General features: G+C 48.2%; 1 protein-coding gene across 1 annotated transcript in view; it reads left to right on the top strand.

Annotated features, from left to right (window-relative positions):
- The window catches only part of LOC119388999 (uncharacterized), a 52,405-nt gene that overhangs the window by 21,439 nt on the left and 15,445 nt on the right, over positions 1-15,521 (top strand). The window contains exons 3-4 of the mRNA XM_049414911.1: positions 145-249; positions 7,186-7,215. Coding sequence (XP_049270868.1) covers positions 145-249; positions 7,186-7,215 — 135 coding nt within the window. The remainder of the gene's footprint in view (positions 1-144; positions 250-7,185; positions 7,216-15,521) is intronic.

The following is a 15,521-nucleotide window of genomic DNA, read 5'->3' as shown; positions in this document are numbered from 1 at the left end:
TCGCTTGTACAAATGTGAAACCCACATGTGTTTTTCCTATGTACCCACTCTTGCAACAGCAACTACTTCATTGAAGTTTCCTCTATTATGAAAAATTCACAGCAGAGGCAAGCTTGCTTCAAGCTTGCTTTCTTTTTGTTCCAGACCTCTGCAGTGACTCCGTGCATGTTTCCCTGCCTGTGGACATCAAGCAACGCTCCAGGGCAAATAATACTTTTGCACACAGAAGTAGATGGCACTCCTTGTAAGGTAAATTATTGATTAAAGTAAACCTATAAAACGACCGTTATGGGCTCCTGCAACGAATATTTCCCCGAGGGTCTTACATTACAAAGACTTCCTTGTATTGTCTGCACATGTATGAAGAAACAACTTTGAAGGTTAAGGCAGGCGCAGAACAGTTATTAATCTTACAAATTCAAAATAAACGCAGGCGACAGAAATTCACCTACGCTTTCGTATTTCGCTCAATTAGCGACTTGACATGCTGAATGTAATTGAAACGCCGCGTTCGAAGTGCGGCCTTGTGAAAGTATTTTATTATCACTATTTGAGTAGTAGTGGCACCAATATAGTTAAACCGTGGTACGTCAGCTTTTTGGTACTGTGAATATCCGTTAGAGACGCATATTGCGCCGCATGCATTAACGGCTCAATATTAAAATGGCTGTTGGCAGTAATGCTGGTATTTTTATATATCAGTATAGCCTAACCAGTTATTGGTCTTGTGTGTCCTGTTAACTTTCATTAGCGGCTTGTTGCACCATTCTTAATTGTTCATTATGATGATTATGATGAAATATGGTGGCACGCTTTTATTGGGTAGACAGTTCTAAGCTGCCAACTCGTTCAGCAGCTTACGGGTGTTGCGCCTAGTGCAGCTCTACGCTTATATCATGCAATATCCCATCTGTTAACAATGCTACTCGCCCGCAATGACACCTACATAAAGTGTTTTCTAAAGCAGTTTCAATAACTGGTGTGCCTTTGTGGTAGAATCAATGACTGCCACGAAGAATGCATGGTTAGATTTCGACTCGATTCCTGATTTCCTCTTTGCATCCATCAGGATTTCGCGCCCGCGGAAAACGCCGCCGAAGCCGACGGCGCATTATTGGCGACACGAGCTTTATGTTGCACGACGGAATCGTCCAGCAATCCAAGACTTCATGGGCATATACAGCACTATTGCTAAAGAACGGCGACGGAAATTTGTGCTGCTGTGTCCATTACCTTCGCCTGAACGAAGTCACAAGGCAATATATTTTTGGCGGTGGACCGCCAGATCGCCTACAGGCAAGAGGTAGACTGAGAGAAGCCTGCTTTTGTAACGGCCGGCGCGATTTCAAGGTCATGCTGTTCGGCATTTGCCTAGCCCCAGGGACATTCCAACGGGTGTGAACACGTTACTGACTGGCTTGAAGTGGTCGACCTCTCTACCTGGATCATGTCTTCACGCTCGCACCAAACTTTCAAGAAACACCTCCGACGTCTTGCAGCAATACTTCAGGCAATCAAGTCATTTGTGTTCCCGCTGAAGGAAGAAACAAGCTGCTTCGCTTAGGAAGAGCTACTGCTCCTAGGGAACGTCATCAACAAGTCTGTGTCCATATGCACAGAAGATAGCTGCCATCGCAGATTCCCTCCGCTAACAGACAAGAAAGCAGTAGTCAGATTTTTCCGTATGTGTGCTTATTGGAGACACTTTGTGACAGACTTCGTTTGCATCACCGCGCCATTACCATATTTCAATAAATCAGGCGCTGAGGTGAAGTGAAAAGCGCCAGATGTAGAGGCATTTCAAGAAATTTAATGGCACCTTCAGTTATTGGCAACACTCGCGCACATTTAAAAATCCACATTGATGCCAGAAGTGTAGTACTCGGCGCCGTGGTTGTGCAGCGAAAAGACGGACGAGAAAGCGTAATCGCTTACGCTAGTCGGCCGCTATCGAACGCTCAATCACGGTATTTGAAAAGGAGTACGAGTTCAATATACGGGCTACGACAATTTCGCCGCCACCCATACGGCGTTGAGTGTCGGTCACTGCATTGAAATATCATTTAGGCCATCTCTCAAAATAGGTCTCAGATTCTAGAAAATTTAAATCACTGCGGTATACAAATCTACGCAAAACACTAGTATTCAGCTTCCATGGATCCCCCCCCCCTTCCGTCGCAAGGAGGCCTGATGACGTAGCTGACATGAAACGCTAAGAGCACACTACCTCGCGGCACAGCATAAACGAATCCGGAAGACAGAAGACTGGTCGAATACTTGGAAGGCAAGACCGGCGATGTCCCTAAGGTATTTCGACGTGGGCCTCATTAGTTTTTCTTGAAATAAGGCATCCTAGAAAAGTAGAACGCGTTGTGCTTTCAGTGCTGCATTGAGAGGTACTGGAAGCGTTCCATGGCGATCCTACCACTGGGAATCCTGCGCTCTTCCGTGCGCTTGCAAGCATACACATGAAGCATTACTGGCTGTGTCTGACCACCGGCGTCGCTGATTACGTGACGCCAGCGCCGACAGACACCTGTATGAAGGCCAGTAGGATATCTAAAATCAGGAATGTCTAAGGCAACCGCAACAGCAAATCCTTGTGTCTTTATGGGGCCCCTTTCGAGCCGTCTACACCCGGAAAGAAGTTGTAGCGCCTCAGAATGCGGCGCTCGTCAAGGAAGAAGAAGTTGGCATTCGGCCGCGCGGCGGGTGCAGCGCGATAATAAAAAATCAGTTCGAAAACTGAACGCTGTCAGGGCTGTATCTTTCTCGTGTTAGCTCCGACAGTTAATGGTGACCCGGACGTGATTCGAACACGCAACCTTCTGATTCCTGTAGAACCCGCCGACATTTCGAAGACGGCCATCACCACCCCATTCGGTCTGTTTGAATATGTGAAGACGTCTTTTGGATTGCGCAACTCTGCACAGACCTTTCAGCGCACTGTGAATGAGGTCTCGCGAGGTCTCGATTTCGTATTTGCCTACCTTGATGACCTCCTTGTAGCAAGCTCATCCGGCCCGGAGCATGAAGCCCATCTGCGCACCCTGTTCCACCGCCTGGATGATTACGGCCTCGTAATTATTCCCAATAAGTGTCTCTTCGGCGTTGCTACAATAGAGTTCCTAGGCCACCTTGTCACTCCACAGGGTATCCAACCACTCGCCAGCAAAGTGAAGGCTATTCAAGACTTTCCACCCCCGACTTCACTGAAGAGACTCCGAGAATTTCTGGGCCTACTAAACTTCCATCAGCGCTTTCTTCCAAAGTGTGCCATATTCCTAAAGCCCTTGACCGACCTATTGGCTAAAAATAAAGACCCGGCTGCGCCACTGGAGTGGACCGAGGACGCTGCATCTGCCTTCGGCACTGCCAAGAAGGCTCTGGCAGACGCCACCATGCTCATACATCCCGTCCCTGATACCCCAATTCGTCTCATCACCGATGCATCAAGCGTGGCAGTTGGCGCCGTTCTCGAGCAGCACGTATCCGGTTGGCAGCCACTTGGTTTTTTCTCGCAAAAACTGAAGCCACCGGAAGCAAAATACAGTACATTTGCCCGAGAACTCCTCTCGGTATACCTCGCCATCAAACATTTTCGCCATTTATTGGAGGGCCGCGACTTTTACGTCGTTACATACCACAAGCCCCTGACGTTTGCCTTCCATCGCAATCACAGCGATTACACTGCACGGGAGATCGTCAACTACGCTTTATTTCCGAGTTCACTGTGGATCTCAGACACGTCCATGGGCCAGGAAAATGCTGCTGCTGATGCACTATTTCGCATCGATGCCTTGTCGACCCAGCCACCACTAGACATGGAAGAGCTAGCAGCTGCCCAAAGCAACGATCCTGAGCTGCATCGTCTTCGCTCTTCATCCACATCTCTATCGTTCACGGAGTGCCCGCTTCCATTTTCTACCTCATTAATAACGTGCGAAACGTCTACGGGTGTCCCTCAGCCCTTCGTGCCTTCAGCTTTTCGTCGTGCAATTTTTTATCAATTGCACAACATGAGCCATCCTGGTATTCGTGCGACCCAGAAGCTAGTTATATCTCGTTTCCTTTGGCCAAGCATCAATGCTGATGTCCGACGCTGGGCGCGAACCTGCCTTGAGTGCCAGCGGGTTAAAGTTCACCGTCACACTGTCACGGCAACATCCCCCTTTCGGCCTCCAGACGCAAGGTTTTCTCACGTCCATCTCGACATCGTCGGCCCTCTTCCGTCATCGCAAGGAGCTTGTTACCTGCTGACATGTGTGGATCGCTTCACCAGATGGCCGGAAGCATTTCCCATTTCTTTCACAAACGGCTGGGTGTCGCGCTTTGGATGCCCTTCTGTCGTCACCACTGATCGCGGTCGTCAATTTCAATCGGCCCTTTTCACCGCACTTGCCAATATCCTGGGCATTCGACACATCCACACAACTGCCTACCAACCTTCCGCCAATGGCATGGTCGAACGGCTTCATCGACAACTGAAAGCTGCCCTCACTGCTCACCAGCCAAGGGAACGTTGGCTCGACCACCTCCCCTTCGTACTTCTGGGCATCCGATCAGCATTGAAAGCGGATCTCGGCTGCTCATCAGCCGAACTAGTCTATGGCGTTTCCCTGCGTCTTCCAGGAGAATTCTTCGAGCCATCATCGCCACCTTCCACTCACGATGCCTGCACGTGCATTCGAGAGCTGCGCGCCACGTTTCGGGACCTTGCTCCTGTGATTCCTGCCGACCGACACCCCCAGTCTGTCTTCGTCAGCCAGAATCTGCATGACTGCAGTCACGTCTTCGTTCGGCGCGACCAAATACGGCCACCACTCACACCAGCCTATGATGGCCCATTCCGCGTACTCCATCGTACACCTAAGACGTTCACGCTGGACATCAATGGCCGTGAAGACGTCGTTGCTGCCGATCGACTGAAACCTGCGTATATCGCCGCTCTCGCGTCCGCGGGGCTTCAATCTTCAGTCTGGATGCCCACATCCAAGCATGTTCACTGGGCGACTCCTATGGCTCTAGTTCTACGGGGGGGGGGGGAGCCCTGTAGCCATAGAGTTTCCTAAAATTAACTAGAGGGGACTCTGGCGCTGCGATCGTTCAGCTACCATGGGAATGATGGGTAGTACACAAATTTGCCTAGTCTTCGTGCTTACGGCTTCAAACGTACTTGTGGCTTTGTTTATTACTATGTTTTGGTTTTCTTTCGAATAAAAGAATGGGTCGTTCTGAACTGTGTGACCAGATTTGAATCGCTGAGCCTAAAGAAGATAAAGTGGCGAAGTGAAACTGCTGACTTTTACTGAAATTCGTTTTGCGACAAAGCGGATGCAGCCGACGCGGAGCCAAACGGAGCCGAAAGCACGAAGTTTAGACAAATTTGTGTACTACCCATCATTCCCATGCTGGCTGAAGCGTCATGCGTTGCAGCCCCCATAGACACTAGCGCCAGAGTTCCCTCTAGTAAGTATTGTAGGAAACTCTATGCCTGTAGCACCTCAGAATGCGGCGCTCGTCAAGGAAGAAGAAGTTGGCATTCGGCCGCGCGGCGGGTGCAGCGCGATAATAAAAAATCAGTTCGAAAACTGAACGCTGTCAGGGCTGGATCTTTCTCGTGTTAGCTCCGACAAAGTGTATCGTCCCCGCCACGCATTACATCACCCGGTATGCCGCAACAAAAGGCCTACCGAAACATGTTGTTGCCGAAGTTGCGATGTTCTTTGTCGAGGACATCCTACCGGGACGGTGTGCGACAGGGGTTTTTCATCACGGATGAACGGCTTCTACAGCGGCGCTTACTCAAGCAATTATTCAGTATAGCTAGGTAATTCGCCTTTGAACAAGCGGCTGCCAGGCGCGAGTGTATGGATTTGCAGTACGGCTAAACAAGGCCCTGGCCAACATGCTAGCCATTTACGTTGACGTTATTAGACAAGCTGGTGATCGCTATCTTTAACTACGCAAATCTTTCCTTTAACTCGGCTAAACAAGAAACAACGCGGAGTGCATAGCTGAAGATGGGTTACGTAAGTAACTCTTCAATGAGCTTCAATCGCATGCTATAACGGACGTCATCGGCAAAGACAGCCTCGACGTCGTCACTGTTCAACGAAGAAACGAGAGCGCATGTCCACGTGCTCATCAAGACCCAGCGGAACATTGACAGCCGTCACTATATTCTTCGACTGTGCCGCATAAAATACTAACCCGACGACCCTGTTCGCTGTGGACACCGACGCGAAATTATTGAACAGATTCTTCCGCAATACATCAGGCCTTAAAGTATTTTTGATGCATGCGGCGGCGCACTGGACAATGATGTTGTACCTGACAGCATGATGCATTCACAGCGGTGTCGAACATGACATGAAGTGTCATATGTGATGCGTATCAGATTGTTCACTGCGCGTTTTTTTTTGTTTGTTTCTTTTTTTTGGGGGGGGGGGGTCACTAACTACGCGTACTTTTTATTTCCTTTCGTGTTCTGTTTGCAGCATCTGTACGATACTTTTTACTGGCATGCGTACTAGTTTTCCTGATTCGTGGCGACCGGGTTTCACTGCCTAAAACTTTCACGCTAATTAGCACTCACCGTGCCTGCAATACTCGCATCTTCTTTATAGTTCCCGAGTATTCTACTCAGATTGCATGCAATGCGCATATAATTTGTACAGCCGGCAGCACGCTTAAAGTGAACGCTCCGCTGCATGGCCTCCACGGACTTGACTGAAAGCAGCGCTGCGGATTGTTGGGCTCTGTTGCCAAGATATTATTCATTCATACCGGGATATTATCTAAAGATGCTAAGATATTACCTCGGCAAAAGTGCTTACCCATTCACGACTGGCGTCTGTCATACCGGTCCAAGCCACGCTGCGGAGCGTTCGTGTTTGGCACAATGACGGCTGTAGATTCTGGAATTTTCGCGAGCACTAGCGATAACGCTCGAATGTACCATTATGACACAAATGCTAAAGCCGACGCATTTAACCGACCAGATTGCCAACAACACAAGACTTCTCGCCGCCGTAGTTGTATATTGTGAGCGTTACCGCCTTTGCTGGGTGCCGGTTCGCCCCACGCGTTGAATCTTTCTTTACCATTTCGAGAGCTGCGTTCCTCTCCATAACAGCTACATAACAGCATTTTAAACAAACCCAATACATTTCTTCTTCCCAGGTGCCGACCGGAGGTTTGTCTGGATTCCTGGTAAGGAGCATTCTAAAATATTCTGCTGATCGCTTTATAGGTCTTTTATTCCAGCTGTAACGCAAGTTAACTAATGAGAACTAACAGACAATAATGCCAAGGAAAGTATAGGGGGTGTTATTATTTGCGCAACGGCCATTAGCAGAGCACCACCCGGCGTTCTTTTTTGAAATAATTCCACTGAAACGCACTATAGTCAGATTCAACTTAAGAAGTCAGGAGAGGCACCGCCCAGACCACCGAAGCGCTGCAGCCGATCGACTCCGCGACTAAAGAAATAGTCCCGCTCATGCACGCGCCGATGTTCTCCGAAGGCGGAGCCACCGGCCGTCCCGCTCATGACGTCATTCTCGAGTGCGTACCCATTGCTGTAGGCTTGTGTTCATCCGCCTTTGAGGAGAAATACTTCTGACTTCTAAAGTTGTGTCCGGCTATAGTTGAATTTTATAACGTCTTGTAATGTACTTAAGTGTTATTTTGTCTCATGGGTATTTTCAGTACATGTGATTTTGTACTGAGGCCCTTCAACGCCAACGGTATGCGTTCCAGAATGTCCCACTGGGGGCGCAAATAGTGTCCTGTATTTACATTAATGTTTCGTTTACCAACGCGCTGCTGCATATAACATCGATTCGGTACACTCTAAAAGATTAACCTTCCACTCTCACATAGGTTATCACTTGCCTTTAAATGAAGGACTTGTTTAAATTAAGGGCTTGTTTTTCTTTGTTAGGCACAATATGAATGAGAACTAACAGACAAACAATGCTAAGGAAAGTATAGGAGATGTTATTTGTAATAATTGGGACATAAATGTACAGAAAGTAAAGTGGACGAAAAGATAACTTGCCGCCGGCAGGGACCGAACCTGCGACCTCCGAATAACGCGTCCGATGCTCTACCACTGAGCTACGGAGGCGGTCATCCTCTCGTCTAATTTATAGGGTGTATATGTTCATTTTATTTTTATCAAGAACTTCCTGTGAAAAAGGTTGCAGGAGAGCAGGTCAACCTGCCCCCCCCCCCTCTTCTACGTAACTCACGCCTCTGATTAATAAATAATGAGCTGGCATATGAACGCCAGTGCTTTGAAGTATGTGTGCGTCAGCGGGAGCATAAAAGTGAGCCGACATAAGGCTGATAGTAATGCTGAAGTTGTGTAAATAGAACCATAGGCCGGCAAAGAATTGTGGAGCTCACTCAGACTCACTCAAGAAATATATTTTGCGCTTAGAGCTCACTCGGACTCGGACTCACCGAAACTTCCCTCTACCGGACTCACTCGGACACAGATTCACTAAAATTTTTCTGATCCGGACTCACTCGGACTCACACTCACCAAAATATTACTCACCCGGACTCACGGCTCGATCTGAGTCTGAGTGAGTCTGAGTGAGTCGACTCATGAGTGAGTTTGCCGACCTATGGCTCTGATGCAGCATCAAGTGCACTGATGCTGCAGTTGACATTTGCAGTGATGTATGGTAATTTGCATTTGTGTTTTAAAATGAAAAAATATTTTTGCATTTCTTATGTGCTTCTGCCCCACAAAGATTTTGAATAGTGCATTCTTTGGCCTGTGTTATTCAGCAAAATAACTTAATGCAAGATTAGTTTGTCCGAAAAATAATGTTAAGCACTATACTATATGCATCTTGCTTATGGAAACTTAGTGGATGCAGAAAAAGTGAATCAGTTTTGATGCCTATTGGCCCATACAATGAGCTGTGTAAATAACACAGGCCAGAAATTTATTGTTGTGGTATTTTAGTGACAAAATGCATCAAAGCATGTCACAAATTTTTTATATACTCCAAGCATAAAAATTAGGGGTGTGCGAATATTCGAGCAGCGATGGCGTAGTGGTAGAGCATCAGCTTCGCATGCAAGAGGTCCGTGGTTCGAATCCCGGTGCCGGACAATTCCCAACCGGATTAAAAAAAAAATCCGCGTGATGATGGAATTGTGATAAAAGGCCTGGGGTGCAGCCTCACTGGCGACCACAGCCAGCAATGCACTCCCTCACCAGAGCAGGATTGGCCACCCTGGTGTAGTACTTGGCCACTACCTCCCACATGAATACACCAATTAACCCTCGGCCCTCAGTCCCCAGCGGCTGCGAAGCAACTGACCAAGGCGGCGGTCAGACCTGCGACGCAGCAGAGGGTGCTAAGAATCTCTGGGTACGGACAGGCCGCCATTGGAACCTGAATTTGGCTACGTATAACGCTAGAACTTTATCTAGTGAGGCGAGTCTAGCTGTACTATTCGAGGAATTAGAGGGTGTTAAATGGGATGTAATAGGGCTCAGTGAGGTTAGGAGGCCACAGGAGGCTTATACAGTGCTGAAAAACGGACACGTCCTATGCTATCGTGGCTTAGCTGACAGAAGAGAACTAGGAGTGGGGTTCCTTATTCATAAAGATATAGCTGGCAATATAGAGGAATACTATAGCATTAATGAGAGGGTGATATGTATCGTAATTAGGTTTAATAAGAGGTACAAGATGAAGGTGGTACAGGCCTACGCGCCTACATCCAGCCATGATGATCAAATGGTTGAACGCTTCTACGAAGACGTAGAATCAGCAATAAGTAAGGTAACACAGTATACTGTACAGTACAGACACAGTATACAGACACAGTATACTGTACTGATGGGCGACTTTAATGCAAAGGTAGGCAAGAAGCAGGCTGGAGATCATGCAGTTGGGGAATATGGCATCGGCTCTAGAAACGCCAGAGGGGAGTTACTAGTAGAGTTTGCAGAACGCAATAATTTACGCATCTTGAATACCTTCTACAGAAAACGGGCTACTCGTAAGTGGACGTGGAGGAGTCCTAATGGCGAAACTAAAAATGAAATAGACTTCATAATGTGCGGCCACCCGGGCATTGTACAGGATGTGGAAGTAGTTAACAAGATCAGATGCAGTGACCATAGAATGGTAAGATCTAGAATTCAACTTGACGTGAGGAAGGAACGGCAGAAACTGATACGCAAGAAGCCGATTAATGAACTAGCTCTGAGAGGGAAAGTTCAGGAATTCAGAGTTTCACTTCAGAATAGGTACGCGGCTTTAGCCGAGGAAACCGACCTTAGCGTTGACGCAATAAATGATAATCTGACTAGTATCATCAAGGAGTGTGCAGTGGAAGTCGGGGGTACAGTCGTTAGACAGGACACTGGTAAGCTATCCCAAGAGACGAAAAACCTCATTAAGAAACGTCAAGCTATGAAAGCCTCAAATGCAACAGACAAAATAGAGCTGGCGGAGCTTTCGAAGTTAATCAATAGGCGTAAAGTAGCCGACATAAGAAAGTATAATATGGAGAGAATTGAGCATGCTCTAAAGAACGGAAGAAGCCTCAAAGCTATGAAGACAAAAACTGTGCATAGGCAAAAATCAGATGTATGCAATAAGGGACAAGGAAGGCAAGGTCACAAACAATATGGATAGAATAGTTGAGGTAGCGGAAGAGTTCTACAGGGATCTGTACAGCAGCCGAGGCATTCAGGATGATAACGTAAGGAGGAGTAATAGCGCAGAGGAATATGACATCCCACCAGTATTGACAGAAGAAGTAAAGAAAGCCCTAAAGGGAATGCAAAGAGGCAAAGCAGCTGGTGAGGATCAGGTAACATCAGACCTGTTGAAAGACGGTGGAGAGATTATGTTAGAGAAACTGGCCACCCTGTATACGAAGTACCTCTCGACGGGGAGGATACCAGAATCTTGGAAGAATGCCAACATCATCTTGATCCATAAGAAAGGGGACGTCAAGGACCTGAAAAATTACAGGCCTATAAGCTTACTGTCCGTTGTCTACAAGCTATTTACAAAAGTAATTGCTAACAGAATTAATACGACATTAGAGTTCAATCAACCAAGGGACCAGGCAGGATTTCGTACAGGATTCTCAACAATAGACCATATTCATACTATCAATCAGGTGATAGAGAAATGCGCGGAATACAACCAACCCCTATACATAGCCTTCATAGATTACGAGAAGGCATTTGATTCGGTGGAGACATCAGCAGTCATGCAGGCACTGCGGAATCAAGGCATCGACGAAGCCTATGTAAACATAATGGAAGAAATCTACAGCGGATCCACAGCCACTATAGTCCTCCATAAAGAAAGCGACAGAATCCCAATAAAGAAGGGCGTACGGCAGGGAGACACGATATCTCCAATGTTATTCACCGCGTGTTTACAGGAGGTTTTCAGGGCCCTAGATTGGGAAGAGTTAGGGATAAGAGTTAATGGAGAGTATCTCAGTAACCTACGATTCGCTGACGACATTGCATTGATGAGTAACGCGGGAGACGAATTGCAGCTCATGATTACTGAACTGGATATGGAAAGTAGAAGAGTAGGTCTGAAAATTAATATGCATAAAACTAAAGTAATGTGGAACAATCTTGGCAGAGAACATCGCTTTGCGATAGGTGGCGAGACACTGGAAGTTGTAAAGGAGTACGCTACTTAGGACAGGTAGTAACCGCGGAGCCGAACCATGAGAGTGAAATAACTAGAAGAATAAGGATGGGTTGGGGCTCATTCGGGAAGCATTATCAAATCATGACTGGTAATCTACCACTATCCCTCAAGAGGAAGGTATATAACAGCTGCATCTATAACACCGGTACTTACCTACGGAGCAGAAACCTGGAGACTTACAAAGAGGGTTCAACTTAAATTGAGGACGACGCAGCGAGCGATGGAAAGGAAAATGATAGGTGTAACCTTGAGAGACAGGAAGAGAGCAGAGTGGGTCAGGGAACAAACGGGGGTTAAGGGCATCATAGTTGAAATCAAGAAGAAGAAATGGATATGGGCCGGGCACGTAGCACGTCGGCAGGATAACCGGTGGTCATTAAGGGTAACTGACTGGATTCCAAGAGATGGCAAACGCGTGAGGGGGAGACAGAAAATTAGGTGGGTAGATGAGATTAAGAAGTTTGCAGGTATTACGTGGCAGCAGAAAGCACAGGACCGGGTTGATTGGCGGAACATGGGAGAGGCCTTTGCCCTGCAGTGGGCGTAGACAGGCTGATGATGATGATATGTTCATTTTAAACCTAGGAGTGTTAGTCAGCGCCGATCGCAGCCATGGCGGCGAGTGTGGAACACTCTTTTTCTGCCTATTGGCGTCACGTAGCACGTGATATTTTTACGAGCCGGCAGCTGACTAATAATCTCTCGCATAGTACCTGAAGGCATCAAGTCTTCCAGAGCGAGACACTCCCAGTAAGGCCGGTGCACCCATGGGAGTTCACTAAGAACACCTGGTCACGTTTGCACATGGATTTTGCCCGTCCCTTCAAGAGAAAGGTGTTTCTGCTAGTCGTCGATTCTCATTCCAAGTGGCTGGAAGTGTTCCTGATGGAATCAATGACGACAAGAGCCGTTCCTAAAGAACTTCGGGCGATGTTCGCTCGTTTTGGCATTCCCGAAGTGTTAGTGTTGGAGAATGGAACGGCGTTCACGTCAGAAGAATTCGCCGAGTTTGCAAACAGAAACCAAATTCGGCACATTACCGTCGCGCCCTATCACCCCTCATCCAATGGGCAGATAGAGAGGATTGTTCAGGAGACGAAACACGTCCTGCGTAAGTTGTCGGAGGGAGAGTGGGCCTCCAAGCTGTCCCGTTTCTTGCTGGGCCAGCACATTTTACCCAGTACAACTACAGGGAAGAGTATCGTTCAACATTTGATGGGGAGACGACTGCGATCAGCCATTGACCGTCTGCATCCATATTTTCACATGGTTGGATCGTCCCTTCAGCCTTACATTAGTGATGGTCCTCGACGTGTTCGGCATGCCCCGCCACGATGGTCTAGTGGTTATGGCGCTCGACTGCTGACCCGAAGGTCGCGGGATCGAATGCCGGCCGCGGCGGCTGCATTTTCGATGGAGGCGAAAATGTTTGAGGCCCGTGTACTTAGATTTAGGTGCACGTTAAAGAACCCAGGTGGTCGAAATTTCCGGAGCCCTCCACTACGGCGTCTCTCATAATCATATCGTGGTTTTGGGACGTTAAACCCCAGATATTATTATTATTATTACGTGTTCGGCATTTCTATCCAGGCGACGCTGTGTATGCACGGAACTATCAGGGTGGCACCAAGTGGGTCCCCGGGTCCATTGCTTCAGTCACCGGACCCCTTCCTTACCAAGTTCGTCTGTCCGACGGTAGCTTATGGCGAAGACGCGTTGATCAGCTCCGCAACCGCGCCAGCCCACTAAACCTCGGTGAAGCTGACGGTGATACCTGTAGAGACTCAGCCGATGGTGATGACCTCGCTGTGACTGGCCAGGACCCACCACTGCCAAGAGTGAGTGACACTTCACCCAGATCAAGTCCACCTAGCAGTCCCGCCGCTGAACTCGACGGTCCTGATGTACCTTAAAGCCCTTCACAGGAGCACAGCTCTTCCAGCCAACCTCCAACAGTCGAGGCTTCTAGATATCCTCGACGTAAGAGAAAAGCCCCTCAGTGTTACCGGGACTACATTTCGTAAGGGTACAGTGTACTCTAGTAAGGGGGAAGGGATGTTGTGTATTCACCGGTGGATAAGGTCGGCAAACATGAGCGCCCGTGGCGCCGCCCTTGGAGTGAGAGGGACAGTAGCGTCTGATGAATCATTCATTCCTCCAGTTGGCTTGGCAACGCTTGTACCCCAGCTAAGTCAGCTGGTAATAAACTACAGTTATACATAGATAACATTTATAAACAGAGAACGTTTCTTGAGAGACGCTTCCGCGACAACCTAAACACAAGAGGCCTGATGCTTGGCTCCCACTTGCTCCCTTTTCCCGACAGTCCTTCGCGAGATATATTCTTCAGCCACGCTTCTCAACGCCGTGGGTCGCAAGAGAACTTAAGGTATTTCACGGTCGCGTCTTTACTGGCATTTGAATCGCAGATCAATAGAAGATGGTCTGCCTGCCAGACGCACGCATGCCAAAGAACCTTGGACAAGTGCGCGTAGCACTAGGCAAGCTTGCTCACACATGCAATCTCACGAAAACTCGCCTCAAAAAGCAAACAAACAATCGCAAATCTCGAGGCAACCACGTTCTGGCCCCAAACTGCCGTCCGCCCTGCGTCCCCGAAAAGAAGCGTCCCCACCAAAAATAAGTGCGCAGCTTGGACTAGAGGTGCAAGGTTGTAAACGTCAGCGGAGCTAATTTTCGCCCTAGCTAAGTTATTCTAGTATTGCCAAGCTTTTGCTAGAGATGTTAAGGTTTTGGTTGTAGCACTAAGTATGGCTAGACTTGGCTAGGCATATCGCTTGACTACCTGCTACGTGATGCTGCGAGTTTAGTCACGTGACTAGCTGTTACGTGGATGTTGGCGGGAGCGTGCCACGTGACCAGCTGTTACGTGGTTTATGGCGGAAACATGTCACGTGACTAACTCTTACGCGATGTTGTGTGACTTTAGTCACTAACTAGATGTTCCGTGATGTTACGTCATTTCAGTCACGCGAGTAGTTACATGATGTTACTAGATTCTAGTAACGTGACTTGTTACGCATTTTTACGTGATTTTTAGTCACGTGAGAACTTGTTACGTGATGTTGCGCGATTTCAGCCCCGTGACTAGTTGTTACGTGATGATACGTGATTTGGAGCCGTGCAACAGACTGCGCCATCATAGTTTTTGTATTCCATGCCGGACAAGCAGAAGTTGAAGAGGACAAAGCGAGCGCTTACCGACTCATGATGATGATAATTCATGGTTCAACTGATCTCGGCGCACACAGACGAATGCGAACAAAAAGGGGGGCAACAGGACAAGCGCTTGCCCTTCTGTCTCCCCTTTTTTCGTCTGCGTCTATGTGCGCTTAGATCAGTTAAACCATGCATTTCAAAAAAAATTACACCATCTCCCGCTAAAGGGGACCATGAGCCGATGCGAAGCCGGAGCACTTGCACGATCGCGTTCCGTTGGCGTTCGTTAGGCATTCTACCGACCTCGCATCGTGGAACGCGAAGAGGGACGCTACGCGCGTCGTATGTTCCATCTAGCCTGGCCGTTAATTTTTACAGGGCGGTGGCGAACGCGGTCGACAGGCGGGCGAGAGGCGGGCAGCTTAGGAGAGGAGAGAGAAGGCAAGGGGACGCGCATGCGCTCGGTCTCATCGCGGCGTTGCGCAGGAGAGAATTTCGGCATGTAGAGCCCGCGTTTCAGAGGTGGAGTGGTGAGGGGGAAAGGGGAGAGGGGAAGTGGAGAGGAGGAATGGAGAGAGGGAAGGGAAAGGGAGGGGAGAGGAGGAGTGGAGATGGGAG

This window comes from Rhipicephalus sanguineus, chromosome 4 (genome assembly GCF_013339695.2).
Source record: "Rhipicephalus sanguineus isolate Rsan-2018 chromosome 4, BIME_Rsan_1.4, whole genome shotgun sequence".
In the NCBI taxonomy this organism is placed as follows: domain Eukaryota; kingdom Metazoa; phylum Arthropoda; class Arachnida; order Ixodida; family Ixodidae; genus Rhipicephalus; species Rhipicephalus sanguineus.
Note: the sequence above shows the minus strand (reverse complement) of the source record. Positions and strands in the feature narration are given on the sequence as shown.